At 50.9% G+C, this 19,026-nt stretch overlaps 4 protein-coding genes across 4 annotated transcripts; 2 read left to right on the top strand and 2 right to left on the bottom strand.

Annotated features, from left to right (window-relative positions):
- Positions 1 to 693: 693 nt before the first annotated feature.
- On the bottom strand, positions 694 to 1,350 carry DACRYDRAFT_108222 (uncharacterized protein; the record flags this gene model as incomplete). Its single annotated transcript, XM_040768611.1, has 1 exon — positions 694 to 1,350. One exon carries the CDS (start codon positions 1,348 to 1,350, stop codon positions 694 to 696), a length of 657 nt encoding a protein of 218 aa, XP_040627763.1.
- A 1,309-nt stretch (positions 1,351 to 2,659) lies between these two features.
- Positions 2,660 to 3,922, bottom strand: DACRYDRAFT_80296 (homoserine kinase; the record flags this gene model as incomplete). The annotated part of the gene is made up of 3 exons (XM_040776437.1): positions 2,660 to 2,939; positions 2,986 to 3,105; positions 3,161 to 3,922. 3 exons carry the CDS (start codon positions 3,920 to 3,922, stop codon positions 2,712 to 2,714), a joined length of 1,110 nt encoding a protein of 369 aa, XP_040627762.1. The 3' UTR covers positions 2,660 to 2,711.
- Positions 3,923 to 4,081: 159 nt separating this feature from the next.
- On the top strand, positions 4,082 to 6,503 carry DACRYDRAFT_22733 (uncharacterized protein). Its single transcript, XM_040772935.1, has 11 exons — positions 4,082 to 4,208; positions 4,262 to 4,389; positions 4,440 to 4,615; positions 4,835 to 4,889; positions 5,209 to 5,429; positions 5,481 to 5,528; positions 5,579 to 5,595; positions 5,645 to 5,669; positions 5,717 to 5,899; positions 5,953 to 6,047; positions 6,102 to 6,503. Exons 5-11 carry the CDS (start codon positions 5,354 to 5,356, stop codon positions 6,411 to 6,413), a joined length of 756 nt encoding a protein of 251 aa, XP_040627761.1. The 5' UTR covers positions 4,082 to 4,208; positions 4,262 to 4,389; positions 4,440 to 4,615; positions 4,835 to 4,889; positions 5,209 to 5,353; the 3' UTR covers positions 6,414 to 6,503.
- A 165-nt stretch (positions 6,504 to 6,668) lies between these two features.
- On the top strand, positions 6,669 to 18,793 carry DACRYDRAFT_116759 (dynein heavy chain protein 1; the record flags this gene model as incomplete). The annotated part of the gene is made up of 16 exons (XM_040770261.1): positions 6,669 to 6,674; positions 6,727 to 6,970; positions 7,022 to 7,583; positions 7,631 to 9,063; positions 9,116 to 9,403; positions 9,457 to 9,532; positions 9,585 to 9,926; positions 9,976 to 10,431; positions 10,479 to 12,354; positions 12,405 to 13,111; positions 13,159 to 15,575; positions 15,628 to 16,844; positions 16,895 to 17,084; positions 17,131 to 17,409; positions 17,462 to 18,619; positions 18,682 to 18,793. 15 exons carry the CDS (start codon positions 6,669 to 6,671, stop codon positions 17,731 to 17,733), a joined length of 10,365 nt encoding a protein of 3,454 aa, XP_040627760.1. The 3' UTR covers positions 17,734 to 18,619; positions 18,682 to 18,793.
- Between the last annotated feature and the right edge of the window lie 233 nt (positions 18,794 to 19,026).

The following is a 19,026-nucleotide window of genomic DNA, read 5'->3' as shown; positions in this document are numbered from 1 at the left end:
TAATCCACAACAGTGTCAACCCCGGGGAACTTGCAACTACATGACTCGCCAGTCAGATACCGAACCTCCCTTCCACTTTCCAGTCACCAACGTCCATTCGTCAGGAAGTCGGCTATCAACCGTCTGGTATCCTACATCTCTCAGTGCCTTATGCGCATCTGCGACAAGCCTCTCGATTGGATCCGAGTCCTTCCCCGTTGCGGGCTTCAAGTATATTTCCAGAGTGATCTCGAAGCCGTTCACCCCGTCCACGGGTTTTATTTGCGGATGAGAGAGGATATATAAAAACAGACAACTTGGCAGCATACCGAATGAAGGAAGATTCGGGTGGTATGCTGCGTCCGAGTTTCCATGGCAAAACCCAGTGTCCTTCCCACTCCTCCCAATGTGTCGAGCCACCGTGGGATGTCCTGTTCTTCGGCTCTCATCTGCAGTGTTAGGTCCTCTACGCCAATATGCCTCCAAAGAAACGGAAGCCAGTTGATGCAGCTGTCCACGGTCAGCAGCAGCCCTCGTAATTCCGTGAAACCTAAACCCCGAAATGCGTTCTTAAGCGTATCGGAGACTTGCTGATCTTCAATCTGTCGACCAACGATGTTCGCCGAAATGCTAAGGTATTCCAAAGCGTGGATCGGACCGAGCCACGTAAAGTCGCCGTCGCAATCCAGATCAAGCGACACCATACTGTGCAGATCAACGGAAAAATGCAGGGTCGATCAGCTCGGCAAGGAGAAGGCTCGAGTCGAACTTGGCTATCTTCAGATACCGAAGCGCGGAGCAACGATTGGGTAGGTTGTACAATCCACGAACCGAATCATTACCGAGTTGAACCGAACTAGTGGAGGGGAAAATCGACAGGTGTAGACTTCGCAAGTGAGGCGCAATAGCCATCATCCACGAAGAAGCCGAAAGTAGGTTGGGTCGTATTTCATGGAGACACAAGGCGGTGAGCGGTGGCAAGTTAGGCGTAACATGGGTGTGCCAAGGAAGAGCCGTGGGGTTAGGACGTCTTGGAGGAAGGTCAACGTGACTGAGCGAACAGTCCGTTGTTGTACGAATCGCCAGCTTCTCGAGCTGCAAGAATGTCGGCAGCCGGAAGTCGAACCAATTCACGATAAGATGTATCTTCACCATGATGCAACAGCGAACCTGGAGGTCCTGGATGCGTGGTTGAACGTGATCGAGCCACTCCAGCTTTTCCACCAAATCTCGTTCTCGCACAGACCATGTTCTGTCAGTGCCGCGTGAACCGGCACATAGATCAATAGCGACTTGGAGTGGGGTTGCTCCGCTGCGTTTGGCGTATTCGGACGCTGCTCTGGGGGTGAAAGGTTGGCTTTCACTGAACATGACGTATGACCACAGTACCGGGGTGTCCTCAAGCACCCTCTGCCAATTCTTGCATACTGAGCCAAGAATGGTCGTGATGCGGCTATGGAGGCGGGGATGATTGATCTGCTTGAACAGAATGTAGTCTTGCTTCACACATTGATGAAAGATGACGACTAAAAGAACGCTAGGCAATCGATCCATGTCTAGTATTTGCTTAGTATTGGTTATCTGGGTGTTACAAGACATACAATCGCGTGTTCGGAGCAAGATGTTGCGTAGTTGACACTGTTGACTTCCAGCATCAATGCGTCTCTTGGAAGGGACAGTGATCAATGCCAACGAGTGCCGTTTGTAGCTGACAGAGGTTTGGGTCGGATCCAAATGACCAACATTTTCATACATATGGTGGCTGGCAAAGGGGTCGGCATAGCAACGTGTGTAGTGCTTCTCCGTGTGAGACGGACAACAAGAGCAGTGGAGGATGCTTGAGTGGATCTCCATTGATTCAAATAACGCGCACAAAGCTCGTGTCGATCCGCAAAATTCGGGGCAGAGCGCAGAAGGCGTGATCCCCGTTGCAGTCCCACACATTCGGAGGGCGAACCGCCGGGTGAGTTTCGGAAATCCGGATAGGTTGCGTGTTCGATAAGTCGACAGGAGTGTGCAACAGCAACTGACGTTGAGGTCTCGCATGCGTGCTTTGATTTGGTTGTGTCATTCAAGCCTCGGTAAAGGCCCTGTTCTGACCTCGTCGTTTTGAACAGGCATGCAGATGTTGTTTTGGCAGAGGTCGAAGGTGATCAGCGAAAGAAGACGCTTCGTTGAAGGTGTACAATCCCTTCCGAAGGGCTGAAAAGTCAACTTTGACAGGGGGAAGGTCGTCCCTGTTACAGAACCAGCCACCAGCTCTTGCGTACCTGGACACAGCGGTAATATTCTACGGTTGCGAGATTGGAAAGCGTGGTTAGCACATTGTACGCATTCGTGAAAGATAGTTGCAAGAATCTCGTTGGATTGTTGGTTTAGAGGTGATCTTCTGATAGCCCGCCAGAACGGGCAGAAGGGAGAGATCTGTGGGCGATAGCAGCAAGATCAGATATGCTATTTCTCTGATACCTGGCGGATGGGCGCTTACCGAACTGCAAGGAGATATTGCGGTGGTCCATGGGTCCATGTGAAAAAGGTTCGCACTATTCGCCAGGGGCTGATCCACGGAATTGCTCCAAAAAAGGAAATAACTCATAACTGCTCTTGACTATGTCAACAACTCTGCATGGGAAAAACCATCCTCGTTGAGTTGCGGCGGCCGATGCACAGAGAGCAATCACAAGAGAGAACCAAGGCATTGTTTTATTGCGAAGTGTACAAACAGCTCCCTTCTACTCCTCTTCACTCAGAGTGCTCCCTTCCACAGTCACGTCTAAGACAAACCAACTCACCTCCACACCAAACTTCTTGAACACTTCTGCCGCAGCCCCCGCGATGGAATCGTAGTTGCTCACAGCAAGGGCGAGGATGGTGGGCCCCGCCCCAGAGAGGCAGATACCTAACAGACCGGGGTGCGTGGAAGGAGTCACAGAGGAGAGGACTTGTGGAAGGCCGGGGATCTGGGAAGTGTTAGGCCGCGTCTCATCTGAGGAATGGGAAGCGTACCAGCTCCTTCCGGTAGGGCTGGTGCACCCGGTCTTTCATCGCCTCATAAATCAGTTCTGGGTCGGGGGGTGATCGCGATAGTGCCGTGGTAAGCACCGCTAATCGTTGAAGGTTAAACACCTGCGCAGCGTGATCAGCGATCAGCATAGAGTACCCCCGACACATTGGAACGTACTAAGTCCTTCCTTGTATACTCCGTTGGCAACACACTTCTCGCCTTGGCTGTGCTAACTTCGAACGCGGGGACGATTGCGACCGCCCTGATCTCCTTGGCCCATCCGAACCGGACATAGTGACCGATGCCATGCGGCGGGCTAGGGGGATCGATCCCCCACTCCTCGCCTGCATTTGCTGGATATTCTGGAAGGACCTCTGCTAGAGGTACAGAGGCTGCGGATGTGGCAGCTGCGTCGAGTTCTCGAAGGTAGGAGCCCACGAAACCACCCATTAGAGCGGCGGTAACGTTGTCCGGGTGACGTTCGACCATGAGGGCAAAGTCCAGCATCCTATTCCTGTCCAAGCCCAGCTGACCTAGAGCATCTCCCAAGAGCACACCGGCAATGACTGCTGCGCCAGATGAGCCTAACCCGCGCCCGAACGGGATCTCGTTGTGGCACTGCAGCTCAAGACCGGATGGGAAAGAGGGGATGCCGTTACATCGCAAAACGTACAGTGCCACGCGCGTAGTAAGGTTCTTATATGCGTCCAGGGGAACCTCGTCAGAGCCTTCGCCTGTGTAGGATAGCTGAGGTTGTGGGTTGGGTGTGGTGAATGTTCGTGGCGGTGGGTCGCGGGGCACAGAAACGGAGAGTGTCAGGAACAGGGTGAGCGAAACGCCCATTACATCGAACCCAGGGCCGATGTTGGCCGACGTCGCGGGCACTCGTATAGTAAATCGTCGTCGTGTTGACGGTTTTGAAGCTTGTTGGGCGACCATTGAGAGGAGATGTTGCTCCATTTCTTGTCGTCGTTGTCTAATTCTATAGTGCAGGAGAGACGTCGGAGTCGCACCGAAATTTCACAGGTCAGGGTCCGCTTTGTTTTTCATCCGTCAAACCTGGTTTTTCACTCAGCCTCTTTTCATTCCCATCACCTTGTTTGGGTCGACCAACATGCAGGCGGGTAACCCTCTGCCCGTCGAGGTGTTTGCATCTCTTCTCCCTGCTTTGGCCGAACAGGTTCACACCTTGGCTCTTGCCGAGCACCCAAACATTGAGGAGGCTGTGAGCATATTTTCATATTCGCCGAGGTCGCCGATTTTCTCACGCCAGGTCAGGCTGCAGCATTCCGGGACAAAATCGCCGAAGCACGCACACTCATTGAGAACTTGCACGGGGGCGATCTCAGCCTCAGCGACCAGGAGGAAATCATCAAGGGGCTGAAGCAATTGAAGCAGTCCAAGCTGTACGCTCCTTTCGTCAGTTGATGTCTGTACAATACTGACCCATTCACAGGACGCAGCTTGCACTCTTCCAAAATCCAGTTGACGTCACGCTCGAAGGCAACACAGGGAGCCCGAAAGATGTTAGCATGACAACGTCATAGATACCACTTCAATTGCATTGGCAATATCCTTGAGCACAACCGGTCATCGCCGTGAAGAGTGACGTGCTTTACTCACACCCCTGAGGTAAGCATTGTCTATCCTTTTCCATGGGACTTCTCGTCCGTTTCTGTGATGACTACTTCCTTCTCTTCCCCGGCCTATGCGACCATGCCGAGACGCAGAGTAGCGTTGGTTTCGCAACCTTCGCGCGCACCCACGGGTGCTTATATACACTTGCCAGTGTGATTTTGTCTGATCTACACGCGAATTCATTTTCAGACTGCATGTTAACCCTTGTCTTAGGAATTGATCGAGCAGGTCAAACTGTATAACGCATCACGTTTGTGCCAGACGACCTGTGAGTGTTGTTCCTGTGTTTCTATTTGCCTTACCTTTCGCGTCCTATGACGAAGTATATTCCGTTTTATTCGCAGTTTCCACTCTAGAGCACTAAAGTCCCCTTCGCATTCCCGTCGTATATTCCCCCTCTTATGCCGCCTGAACCCAATTGGTGGGCACAGAGTGTGGGCCGCCTCTTTTGGGAGGTGCGTTGCGGCTCGGATCGTTCGGGCAGCTTGATGCGGGTCGATCGACCTTCCTTGGAAGTCTGAGGACGGGGTGTTTCTGATTGTTTGGTGTCTGAAGTGATACAAGCTGACAAATTCCTCTGTACGTAGGCAGCGCACGTTGTGTGTGAGGTGTGTCGGCAATGGCACGAGTTTACGGTCAGCTGTCAGGGTTCTCGGAACTGCTGGATGCGTTGGGTTAAGAGGCGGCCGCATGAGGCTCAGCATAGCTTGTACTTGTTCTCATACCACCACAATGACTACCAGCGCACCCATTCTCGCGATAGACTTAGACGATACTGTCTCTGCTACCAATACAACACTTATACAATGTGAGCTAGTGAGGTGTGAACAACGACATGACGGGCTTATGAGGCGACTAGGGCATAATGATATTCACGGAACCGCCTTGACTCTGGATGACCTATACTGTAAGCAGCTTACAAAGCGCGTACCCACTCGGTGCCTCATGGAAGCGTAGATTACCATTACTGGAAGGTTTGCATATCGATTGGATTTTGCTTTCCTTGAGGCTGATATCATACAGACGCCAGGCTGGGGGAACCCGGAAGGTTCGTCAGCTGCATATGTACATGTACGTTTGTTGACATCCTTTCAGAGGCAATGAAGAAAGCGCGCACTTTCTTTGGTAGCCGCCACTTTTTGGAGCGCAAGCCTGTTCCTGGAGCTGTCGAAGCCCTCCGCCGACTGAAAAAAGCGGGGTACAAGCTCGTTATCGTCACGTCTCGGGGAGACGACCTGAAGGCTGAGACAGAAGCCTGGATTGCTAAGTACTGCCCCGGTGCGTCATGAATTCTCATGATGGGCTGAGGATGGTAGCTGATGAGGATAAAGACGTGTTCGAGGATATCCATTACACGGGCGAGTTCTTGAGAATGAAGACGGACGAGAATGGGAATGTCGTGAGGGTGTTCAAGTCGAAAGCCGAGGTACGCAATTATAACATTATGAAACAGATAACGCGGAATTGATAACACATGCAGGTACTGATGGAGATTGGAGCCGTTGTCCTCATAGATGACTGTGTAGACCACACTCTTCACTGCGCGACATTCGAACCTGCGATCCCAAGCCTCTTGTTTGGAGAATACCCGTGGGGCAAGCGGCAGTCGCCGTTAGTGACCCAAGAGGACTATTGGAGCTATCAGAAGAGGGTGGAGAAGGGCGTTCATGATCAATGGATGGAGAGGGATCGGATTATTGCTTTGCCAGACTGCATTACACCCACTAGGAACTGGGATGAGGTGGAGAAGGTCGTAAAGGAGCTTGTGCCCATTGCGGTGGCTGCCAACTAGAGCCTTCATTGCAGGACCGATATAGAATTTGGACATGTAATTTTAATTAGGAAGTAGCAAGCACACTTCTGTATTCAGAGAGCATTGCCGCATGTTAACGTCGTGGTGTGTTGTGCGACAAGGTCGCGTTCTGAAGTGAAGGCGCGAGGCAAGGGGACGCGTCAACGCCACTTTATACCTTGTTCAATACGTATTATCTGGTCATCAACCTGCTAGACTTAGACGACAGCATATAACCAATATATCATCACGAGGATGGATGTGAGGAAGTCGAAATCGAACACAAGAACAGCACTGATGCCTGTGTTCTCAGGGATTCCAGGCCACATCCTCGACCGCAGCAGCGGTCACATTCATCACATTCGTCCAGGACCTCAAGCGGAAGACCAAGGAATGGGAGGACATGGTCAGCCTCTGTGCTAGTGGAGAGAAGACGCTGGAGCGGTTTCGATACAACTTCGGAGATGATTGGCTGTATGCGGATCAACTGCGAGGGGAATGGAGCGCATATAACGAGATTCTGAAGAGAAAGAATGATGCGATTCAGGAACAGCTCGGTGATTCAGTTGAGCTCTATCCTGGAAGACCTCTCTGACCTCTTTGGATAGCTGGTCTTCAGTTGAAGATTGTCGCCGAAGACAATATTGTTGAGAAGCGCATCGGTGATGCTATCGAAGAATGGGAGCAGATCCGACCTGTTCAAGGCAGCGTCAAAGCCGAGACCGCACTCAATACGATCAACGCATTCGAGGTGAAGCTGACGAAGGTTAAAGACGATTATGACCTTGTCTGCCGTGCGAAGGAAGCTCTTGACCTTGAGCTCACTCGTCACAATCGCCTTGATCCCATCTTCGAGGAGCTGCGTGATCTCAAGGGCGTATGGACCGCCCTGTCTGGTATCTGGTCCCAAATCGCCGACTTGCGCGATACTCCCTGGTCCAGCATCATCCCCCGAAAGCTTCGTCAGTCTCTTGATGGTCTTCTCACAAGCACGAAGGATATGCCCAATCGCATGAGACAGTATGCAGCCTTCGAGTTTGTTCAAGATACGCTTAGGGGCCATGTCCGTAACAACCCTATGGTTGGGGAGCTGAAGAGCGAAGCGCTGAGGGAGCGCCATTGGAAGTTGATGTTCAAGAATCTCAAAGTTCAATCTTACTCTCTTACAACGTGGGTAGCATACGCTATATACCAGCGCTTTGCTGATTTAAGCTCAGGATCACACTCGGACAAGTATACGATCTCGACTTGAAACGAAACGAAAACGTCATTAAAGATGTTATCATCCAAGCCCAAGGAGAAATGGCTCTTGAAGAGTATCTTCGCCAAGTTCGCGAGACATGGAGTCAATATCCTCTCGACTTAACACCATATCAAGGAAAGTGTCGCCTGATTCGCGCATGGGACGACCTGTTCTCCAAGTGCAGCGAAAATTTGAACTCCCTCGTCGCAATGAAGCTCTCGCCGTATTACAAGGTGTTCGAAGAAGAAGCAGCTGGATGGGAAGAAAAGCTCAATCGTGTTCACGTTCTCTTTGATGTGTGGATTGATGTTCAACGACAATGGGTATACCTCGAGGGCATCTTCTCAAACAGCGTCGATATAAAGCACTTGCTTCCTGTCGAGAGCGCTCGATTCCAGAATATCAACACCGAGTTCTTGAGCGTGATGAAGAAAGTTTACAAGGCGCCGTACGTTATGGACGTTCTCAACATTGCAGGCATTCAGAAGAGCATGGAGCGTCTCGCCGATCTGCTTACGAAAATCCAGAAGGCGCTTGGTGAATATCTGGAACGGGAGCGTGCATCATTCCCTCGATTCTACTTCGTTGGTGACGAAGATCTGCTCGAGATCATCGGCAATAGCAAGGATATTCTTCGTATCATGAAACATCTGAAGAAGATGTTTGCCGGTATTGCAACTATTCTACTTGATGAAGATCTCACCCAGATCTATGGAATGGCTTCCAGAGAAGGGGAAGAGATCTTGTTCCCCCTTCCTGTCATTCTCAAAGACTATCCCAAGATCAACGACTGGCTTGCCAAGCTCGAGGCACAGATGCGGCTCTCTCTTGCCGAGCTGCTCAGTGAAGCTGTCAGTGAGTTGCAGGGGTTTTATGGTGTGGAAACCGACCTCGACAGAAACGCGTTTCTTCAGTGGATCGACAAGTACCCTGCTCAGCTGGTCACATTGGCCGTGCAAGTGGCCTGGACGGTGTCTGTCGAGACGGAACTTAGCAATGGAAGGACCCCATCTGGTCCTTTGGCGACCACCGAGCAGGGATTGGATCTCCTCGCTGACATCGTCTTGACGGACCTGAGCGCAATCACTCGCCGAAAGTGCGAACACCTCATCACTGAGCTTGTCCATCACAGAGATGCAACTCGTATTTTGGTCAACAATCGCGTATCAGATCCTTCGTCATTTGATTGGCTCTATCAAATGCGCTTTTATCTCGATCTTTCAGTCAGCGACCCTCTGGACCGATTGAAAGTCCGCGTGGCCGACGCAATGTTTCCGTACGGCTGGGAGTACCTTGGTGTCCCGGACCGGCTAGTCCAGACACCGCTGACGGACCGGTGTTACCTCACTCTAACACAGGCCCTTGATCGTCAACTTGGTGGATCTCCCTTCGGTCCTGCCGGAACTGGTGAGTTGATGTGGGTATACTATTTGCACCGCTGCGACTGAAGGGAAACTAGGCAAAACAGAGTCTGTCAAAGCCCTCGGTGTGCAACTGGGTAGATTTGTCCTGGTCTTCTGTTGCGACGAGACATTCGATTTCCAGGCGATGGGTCGTATTTTCGTCGGCCTGTGTCAGGTCGGCGCCTGGGGTTGCTTTGACGAATTCAATCGCTTGGAAGAGCGTATCCTCAGCGCAGTATCACAGCAAGTCCAGACCATCCAGCAAGGCTTAGCAGATGTCGTGAAAAATCCTTCTCTCGAGATTGAATTGGTAGGCAAGAATGTTAAACTCAATCCGAACATGGGCACGTTCCTCAGATCGATCCCTCATTGCTCACGAACTAAACTCTCCGTACAGGTATTTTTATCACCAGTAATCCGACGTATGCAGGTCGCTCACAACTGCCGCCGAACTTGACCAAGCTGTTCAGGCCGTGGGTCATCTGTCTCTTTTTTGGCACATAAGGTCTGACCATTTACATGCAGAATGGCGATGAGTCGCCCAGACAGGGAGCTCATTGCTCAAGTCATGTTGTTCTCTCAAGGTTTCCGCACCGCAGAAGGTCTCGCTTCCAAAATTGTCCCGTTCTTCAATTTGTGTGAGGAACAGTTGTCGCCCCAAGCTCACTACGACTTCGGTCTGCGGGCATTGAAGGCAGTGCTCTCCAGCGCTGGCATTCTCAAGCGAGAGAGGCTGCAAGTGAACGGGAGATCAGAAGTCGCAGATGAGACATCTAATGGGTACAGTGAACAGTTGATTCTCATCCAAAGTGTCACGGAGACAATTGTACCAAAACTCGTGGCGGATGACGTTCCTTTGTTGACAAGGTTTGTTCTTCCATCATGACACACTGTTTTCGGTGACATTCTTTCATAGCCTGCTGTCAGACGTCTTTCCAGGTATCGACTACGTACCTGTCGACCTCGATGTTCTGAAAGGCCATATTCTGGACGTCAGTCGGGAACGTCATCTCGTTCCTGGTGAGCGCTGGATTGCCAAAATTCTGCAATTATACCAGATCCAGAAGATCCAACACGGCTTGATGATGGTTGGTCCATCTGGAACCGGGAAGACAAACGCGTGGAGTATTCTCCTTGCGGCGTTGGAACGCTTCGATGGCACTGAGGGTGTTTCTTACATCATTGATCCCAAGGCTATTCATAAGGATGCGTTATATGGCACGCTCGATCCCACCACTCGTGAATGGACTGATGGACTTTTCACGCATATTCTTCGGAAAATTGTTGACGACGTTCGTGGAGAGAGCTCCAAGAGACACTGGATTATATTCGACGGCGACGTGGATCCCGAATGGGTCGAGAACCTCAATAGGTATGTACTTTATTTTAATAGTACAACTGCCTCAAACCTGCAATTAGTGTTCTTGATGATAATAAGCTGCTCACGCTGCCCAACGGAGAGCGACTCAATCTTCCGCCAAATGTCCGAATAATGTTTGAAGTTGAGCATCTGAAGTACGCGACACCGGCAACTGTCAGTCGATGCGGTATGATCTGGTTCAGCGACGACATCGTGGACATACCTATGATGTGTCAACATTACCTGGATACCCTCCTGCACACCGGTCTCGATGCGGATGAAGAAGATACCGACGTTGCCCGAGCATTATCCACCTCTGCAGAAAGATCCTCTGTCCTTGCTACTCAACGAAGCGTGGTCGCTGTCTTGGAGCCGTTCTTTGCATCAGATGGTCTGATTCAAGCATCTCTACTGCAGGCAGAGACTTACGAGCATATTATGGACTTCACACACATTCGAGCTCTTAATACGCTTTTCTCCCTGCTCAACAAGACCATTCGAAATATTGCCGAATACAACATCCAACATTCTGATTTCCCTTTGTCAGTGGAACGGATGGAACAATATGTATCCAAGCGTCTTCTAATTGCGCTCATATGGGCATTCTCTGGTGACTGCAAGCTGGATTCCAGGGCCGATATGGGTGGATTCCTTCGAACTCAGACCGGTATTGACATGCCAGCGTTCCTACCTGGCACATCCCTCATCGACTACGATGTCATTGTCTCTTCTGGGGAGTGGATTCCGTGGCAAAGCCGAGTTCCAACTGTCGAGCTTGATTCTCATGCCATCACCCAGTCAGATGCTGTTGTGCCCACGGTGGATACAGTTCGCCATGAAGAGATTTTGTATTCTTGGTTGTCGGAACACAAACCTTTGCTGCTATGCGGTCCTCCCGGATCGGGCAAGACGATGACACTCTTTAGTGCTCTCCGAAAGGCCACGAATCTCGAAGTGATTGGGCTCAACTTCTCAAGTGCTACAACACCAGAGCTTGTTCTAAAAACGCTCGACCAATATTGCGAGTATAGGAAAACGCCCAATGGTGTTGTGCTTTCACCCGTTCAAATCGGTCGATGGCTTGTTATCTTCTGCGACGAAATCAACCTACCTGCGCAAGACAAATACGGCACTCAAAGGGTCATCTCATTCCTTCGACAGCTGGTCGAACAGAATGGTTTTTACAGGACCTCTGATATGGCGTTCGTCAAGCTGGAGCGTATACAGTTCGTAGGAGCCTGTAACCCCCCGACAGACCCTGGACGCGTTCCTCTGACGCAGCGTTTCTTGCGCCACGCTCCGCTCGTCATGGTGGACTATCCGGGAGAAATGTCTCTCAAGCAGATCTACGGCACCTACAACAGAGCTCTGCTCAAAACCCAGGCAAATCTCCGGGCCTACGCTGAACCATTGACCGATGCTATGGTTGATTTCTACCTCTCTTCTCAGAAGCGCTTCACCACCGATATCCAAGTCCATTACGTTTACAGCCCTCGTGAACTCACTCGGTGGTGCCGTGGCGTGTATGAAGCCATTCGTCCCTTGGAATCACTATCCGTGGAGGGCCTTGTCCGCGTCTGGGGTCACGAAGCACTTCGACTATTCCAGGACCGGTTGGTTTCAGAGGATGAGAAAATGTGGACAGATGAACGCATTGATACTACCGGGCTCACCCACTTCCCCAACATCAACCGTACGGAAGCACTGGCACGTCCAATTCTCTTCTCCAACTGGACCTCTCGGCACTATGTGCCTGTTGACCGCGACCAGCTCCGCGAGTACACCAAGGCACGTCTGCGTGTCTTCCATGAAGAAGAGCTCGACGTTCCTTTGGTCTTATTCAATGATGTCTTGGACCATGTTCTTCGAATCGACAGAGTGTTCCGTCAAGTTCAGGGCCACCTACTCCTTATCGGAGTCAGTGGAAGCGGAAAGGTAGGAACGTGATATCTTTACTGTCGTTTCAATGCTTATGTCACAACCAGACCACTTTGTCACGCTTTGTTGCCTGGATGAACGGCCTTAGCATCTTCCAAATCAAGGTCTCCAATAAGTACACCGGTGCCGACTTTGATGAGGACCTGCGAACTGTTCTTCGAAGGGCAGGTTGCAAGGGAGAAAAGATCTGCTTCATTATGGACGAGTCAAATGCGTTGGACTCGGGTTTCCTGGAGCGACTCAATACATTGTTAGCTAATGCAGAAGTTCCCGGTCTCTTCGAAGGGGACGAGTACTCAGCCCTGATGACAGCATGCAAAGAAGGCACTCAGCGTGACGGTCTGATGCTAGACTCTAACGAAGAACTTTACCGCTGGTTCACTTCTCAAGTCGCTCGCAATTTGCATGTTGTTTTCACAATGAATCCACCGCAGAACGGACTGGCCTCCCGCGCAGCAACATCTCCAGCGTTGTTCAATCGTTGCGTGTTGGATTGGTTTGGCGACTGGTCCGATCAGGCATTGTTCCAAGTCGGCATGGAATTCACGAACACGCTGGATCTCGATATTGCATCGTACGCGGCACCTCTAAACTTCCCAATCGCTTACCGACAGATTTCACTCCCACCATCGCATCGCTCCGCCGTCGTGAACGGCTTTGTTCATGTGCACCAATCTCTCAAGGAGTTGAGTGCGAAGCTTAGCCGTCGGCAAGGTCGCTACAATCACGTAACTCCACGACACTATCTTGATTTGTGAGTGTTACGTTCGTTGCGAGTGTTCTTCCTCACAGAGCCATTAGTATTAATCATTACGTACGCCTGCACGGAGAAAAAAGGGAAGAGTTAGAAGAGCAGCAACGCCATCTCCATGTTGGGCTCGATAAACTTCGCGACACGGTGACGCAGGTAGAAGAGCTGCGGAAGAGTTTAGCCATTAAGCGAACCCAACTCGCTGAAAAAGATGCCCAAGCCAATGAAAAACTGCGCCAGATGGTTGACGATCAACGCGTAGCAGAAGAGCGGAAAGCTGAGTCTGTCCGAATTCAACAAGAAATCCATAGGCAGGAGCGGTATATCCAGGAACAGCGGAAGAAAGTCATGGCCGACCTGGCCGGTGCAGAACCAGCCGTGCAAGAAGCTCAAGAATCCGTCACACAGATCAAGCGTCAGCAGCTTACTGAAGTTCGATCAATGACAAACCCCCCCGAAACGGTGAAACTTGCCATGGAGTCAGTTTGCACATTGCTGGGTCACAAGATTGATAGCTGGAAGACGGTTCAAGGGATCATTCGACGGGATGACTTCATCGCCAACATTGTTCATTTCGACACTGCCCGGCAGATGACCAAGGCGTTGCGCGACAAGATGGAGCGCGAGTTCATGAATAAACCCGCGTACAATTTCGAGCGTGTCAATCAGGCTAGTAAAGCTTGTGGGCCTTTGGTGAAATGGGCAATTGCGCAAGTTCGATATTCGGAAATCATCGACATGGTGGAGCCGCTGCAAAATCAGCTGGAGGAGCTGTCAGAGGAGGCCAATCAACTGCGTCTCCGTGAGACACAGCTGCACAGCATGATCTCGGATCTCGAAGCGAGCATCGCCCAGTATAAGGTGGACTATGCTGCGCTTGTGGGCGAAGTGCAATCCATCAAAGCTGAACTGGAACGCGTCCAATCGAAAGTCGAGAGGAGTATGACTCTTCTGGGGAGTTTGTCCTCAGAGCGCGAACGCTGGGAGGCAGAAAGTCGTACGTTCGACATCGAGATGGGAACCATCGTTGGCGATGTGCTTCTCTGTGCCGCATTCCTGGCTTATGGAGGTTTCTTCGACCAGCATTATCGCGAAACTATGTGGCAAGAATGGGGTTTCCATCTGACAGAGGCCGGTATCCAGTTCAAGACTAATTTGTCTCTGACGGAATACTTATCAACCGCGGCCGATCGGCTTGGTTGGCAAGCCCATTCGCTACCGTCGGACAATCTGTGCTTGGAAAACGCGATCATGTTGCGCCGGTTCAACCGATACCCCCTTATCATCGACCCTACTGGGCAGGCCACTACATTCCTCATGGAGGAATATCGAGATCGGAAGATGACTGTCACCAGTTTCCTGGACGACGCATTCCTGAAAAATCTAGAGAGTGCCCTGCGTTTCGGAAATCCACTTCTCATTCAGGACGTCGAACACTTGGATCCTATTCTCAACGCAGTCCTCAACAAAGAACTTCGTCGTACAGGCGGCCGTGTTCTGATACGTCTCGGAAACCAAGATATTGACTTCTCCCCGGCGTTCACCATGTTCCTCTCGACGAGAGATCCGTCGGTTGAGTTTTCACCTGACATATGCAGTCGGGTCACTTTCGTGAACTTCACTATGACTCGCAGCAGCTTGCAAAGCCAGTCTCTCGAGCAAGTTTTAAAGGCCGAACGTCCCGAAACTGATCAAAGGCGTAAAGATCTCATGAAGATTCAGGGCGAATTCCGTTTGCGACTGCGAGCTCTGGAGAAACTCTTGTTACAAGCTTTGAACGAGTCTACTGGCAACATCCTCGATGATGACAAAGTTATTTTCACGCTGGAGAACCTGAAGAAAGAAGCTGGCGAGATCATGAAGAAGTCTGCAGACACAGAAATCGTCATGGCACAAGTCGAGCAAGTCACCTCTGAGTACTTGCCCCTTGCCCAAGCCTGTAGCTCAATCTTCTTCGTCTTGGAACAACTCAGTGTTGTTCATCACTTCTATCAGTTCTCACTACGTTTCTTCCTGGATATCTTTGACTACGTCTTGCTGCATAACCCTAACTTGGCCGGAGTCAAAGAGTCATCGACGCGCCTACAGATCCTAATCAACGACCTCTTCATGAACACATTCAAAAGAACATCCCGTGCGCTGCTACACAAGGATCAGGCAGTGCTAGCGGTATTGTTGGCCCAAATTCAGATGAAAGGAGTTGGGGAGAATGAGCTACTTGACGAACTGGAGCTCTTTATCGAAAGCAGCGATATCAATGTCACCATCAATATCGAGACGTCTGACGAAAAACCAGCAAGTCTATCTGTCGATCAATGGAACCGTTTGAAAGCGTATTCAGCAAAATTCAAATTCTTCCGGTACCTGAAAGACCATATCATCCATCATGACGATGTATGGCAGCAGTTCAGAATATCAGCCGCCCCAGAACTAGCCGTGCCATGGATATGGGAAGAAGAAGAGAGACGTGAGTGTAGCTCTATCGCAGCTTTCGCAGTCGAATTAACAAGTAACTATAGCACTCACAAAGGTGGTGCGGAATCTGCTGCTTCTGAAATGCTTGAGGCCGGATCGTCTCCTGCAAGCGACATCCCATTTCGTCAACGCTGTTTTCCATACTGATTTAGCAGACGAGAGCGCGTACAATCTCAAAGCGGTTGTATCCGATGAAGTGCTCGCTGTAAACCCCGTCGCCGTGGTGTCTGTTCCTGGTTACGATGCTAGCTACCGAGTGGAAGACTTGGCTCGCGATAACAATGCAAAATTATCATCTGTCGCTATGGGGTCTCAGGAGGGATTCTCTTTGGCAGATCAAGCTATATCTGCGGCTGTACGACAAGGGGCCTGGGTCCTGTTGAAGAACGTGCATCTCGCTGCTTCGTACCTTAGCCAATTGGAGAAGCGCTTACAGAGCTTGAACCCGGCGAAGAGCTTCCGACTTTTCCTCACCATGGAGGCGAACCTATCTATCCCTGTCAACATCCTTCGTCAGTCACGTATTCTCATGAACGAGCCTGCCCCGGGTGTGAAGGCGAACTTGCTTGAATCTCTTCAAAGCATATCACAACATCGGCTGTCACAAGGACCGACCGAAAAGATACGGTTGTACTTCCTTGTTGCTTGGTTCCACGCTGTAGTGCAAGAACGCCTACGTTATGTACCGCTGGGGTGGAGCAAAACGTACGATTTCAACAATTCCGACCTCGAAGCGGCTTTCCGTACGATTGACGGCTGGTTATTGTCTGCTGCCAAGGGAAGGGCCAACATGGATCCAGCGACTATTCCTTGGCCAGCAATTCGAACGCTACTGAAGCAGTCCGTCTATGGTGGGCGCATAGATAGCGACTTCGACCAGCAAATCCTAGATGCATTCATTGACGCGCTTTTCACCCCAGCAGCGTACAATGTGGACTTTGATCTTGTTCCGGTAATTCAGAGCGAGCAGGCACTGCAGCCGCCAGATGGTGCGAAGATGAATCATTTCATGGAGTGGGTCCACAGACTTCCAGATATTGAGCCACCCGCTTGGCTCAGTCTTCCTCCGAATGCTGAGAAGCTAATTGCCATCACGGAGGGTGAGGCTTTGCTTGGAAAACTTCGCAAAATGAGGACAATTGCCGATGACGATGACGAAGCTGTGGCAGTACCAGGTCCTTCTGGGACAAACGACACACAACCAGGTTGGATGCGCGCACTGCTCCAGCACTGTCAAGACTGGCTGTCTTCTCTACCAGAGGCAAGCTGTACTTGTTTCAACATTTGACCTTTGATTTACACTTTAAGCAGACACTTGCTTCATCCACGCAACGGGCAGATGAAGCAGATCCGTTAAAACGGCTCTTTTCTCGAGAAACTCGGGTCGGAAGCAGCCTTTTGCGGCAAGTTCGCCGAGACCTCGCCGACATAATTCTGGTTTGTAAAGGAGAATTGAAGCAGACTAACCATCTGCGATCCTTGCTTTCTCATTTAACTAAAGGTGGGCTACCACTCGTCGAGAAGTGGCATGTCTAATGTGGCCGCAGGTACGATACCATCGACATGGATGAGATACAAAGTTCCCCGAGGAATGTCGACTAGCCAGTGGATCACAAATTTCTCACAACGACTAGCTCAGCTCCAGGAGATTGGCAGTCTGAACGATTTCACCGGTGTCCAGGTTTGGCTAGGTGGCCTGTTTTACCCCGAGGCATACGTTACCGTTACTCGTCAAGCCGTTGCCCACCGAAACAGTTGGAGTTTGGAAACCCTCTCTCTGTGCTTAGACTTGGAAGAGGGTGGAAGCGGTGGTTTTGTAGTTGAAGGTTCGTGAAAAGCAGTTCGATTTCGAGAACTGAAATTAATCATTCCTTTCAGGGCTTGTGCTCGAAGGTGCCAATTGGCACGATGACACGCTGCGCCTGAACGATGGTGACGCGGTTCGGCTTAAGCCCTCTCGAGTACGGTGGGTCAAGGTCGATCCTGGTTCTGCCAACACCGTCAAGGCAAATGCTGTCACTCTCCCTGTCTACCTCAATGGTGATCGCAACGACGTTCTATTTACTGTTGATCTGCCATTTGAGGGGTGCGACAAGGGATGGATTGCGCAGCGGGCTATTTGTTTGATCGCCAGCGGATCAATCCAATAATGGAATATTTTTCTTAGTCTGTTACGGACCTATGTCATTCATTATTCACCGTTTCGTTTCGTCGTCAGGACGAAAACTTGGGTATCAATATTTTGGTTTGCTAGGCTATTTGGTATTGTTACAGGTTGGGTTGAGAGGTGCAGACTAAAAATGGCTAAAACCCCAAATGAAAGCTGTCAATCGCAGCGTGGTGCTTGCTGATGGAACAGAACCACAAGTCCACAAAGAACATCACGCCGATCCCGTGCCACCACGCCTCCAAGTCGTCCACAAAGACGGCAATGGTCCCTCTCCTTCAAAGACGTCGTCTGAGGCAGTCTCGGAAAATATCCTCGGCTCCCAGGCGTCTGGCATACTGTCCCACGGTCCAACACCACCTACGGCCCCATCCAACACCTGCACTCGGTGGCTCCGCAGAGCCCGCAGCACCAAGCTGAACCCGTAACGGCTCTTTTCCACATTCTGCCTGAACCGGCTCAAGCCAAACTTCTCGATCCTATTCTGCAGCAATCGGGAGAAGTTGGAATTGATCGTTGCGGTTGTTTCATGCAGGGTATGGGTAGGGTCGTCCGGATGTGGACGTAGATAGGCGTATTCCACGACCTTCATAATCTTGACATGGTCGAGGTTGCGGGTGCGAACCTGGGTTTCGCCTTTGATAGGATCAACTTCGCTCTCCTCGATGACCCAGGTCTCAGTGCGTGAACCGAGTAAGCCCTTGGGTGCCCATCGTGGTAGGTGACCCCGTTTCAGGATGAGGCGAGTAGTGATGAGGGTGCCACGATCGCTGAAGACACGGTCGATGACGTCGACTGATGCGATATGGGAGGCGAAGGGATTGGGGTAGCGAAGGAAGAAAGCGAGTGTTACGGTCGAGAATGGTTCACTAAGCAAAGATAGGTTGTGAGCATTCGATTGTCTTGGTTTGTGAAGTGACAGGTGGCATACTCGTATGCATGACTATGGCGGAAGAATTTCATTCTTCACTGCACGAGATCAGGTGCCAGAAATAAGATAAAGGTGACAGAGATAGATGAAGAGAAGGTAGTCGCCCGACCAAGATTGACAGGAGGAGAAGGGAGTAAAGGAAGCGGCGGGCTGTCCGGTCGAGCGACACCCAAGAGTGGTGTGAGGTAATTGAGGTCTCGTGCGCAACCAACGGATAAAGGAAGCGGCAGTTCCGAAGCCACCTCAGCCTATGGACTTTTTGATTCCGCTTCCGGCAGATCGGCAATACGCGCCACGTCATTCGAGGTTTCTTTCCGTTACAATCTCCCCCAAGGCGTAGTTGGA

This window comes from Dacryopinax primogenitus (genome assembly GCF_000292625.1).
Source record: "Dacryopinax primogenitus strain DJM-731 SS1 chromosome Unknown DACRYscaffold_11, whole genome shotgun sequence".
NCBI classification, from domain to species: domain Eukaryota; kingdom Fungi; phylum Basidiomycota; class Dacrymycetes; order Dacrymycetales; family Dacrymycetaceae; genus Dacryopinax; species Dacryopinax primogenitus.
Note: the sequence above shows the minus strand (reverse complement) of the source record. Positions and strands in the feature narration are given on the sequence as shown.

Excerpts from the sequence above, each read along its gene's own strand:
- DACRYDRAFT_22733 (XM_040772935.1), top strand. The coding sequence starts at position 5,354 with ATGACTACCAGCGCACCCATTCTCGCGATAGACTTAGACGATACTGTC. Across the intron at positions 5,430-5,480 it reads CAATACAACACTTATACAAT|GGCATAATGATATTCACGGA; the intron begins GTGAGCTAGTGA and ends TGAGGCGACTAG. Across the intron at positions 5,900-5,952 it reads GATTGCTAAGTACTGCCCCG|ACGTGTTCGAGGATATCCAT; the intron begins GTGCGTCATGAA and ends ATGAGGATAAAG.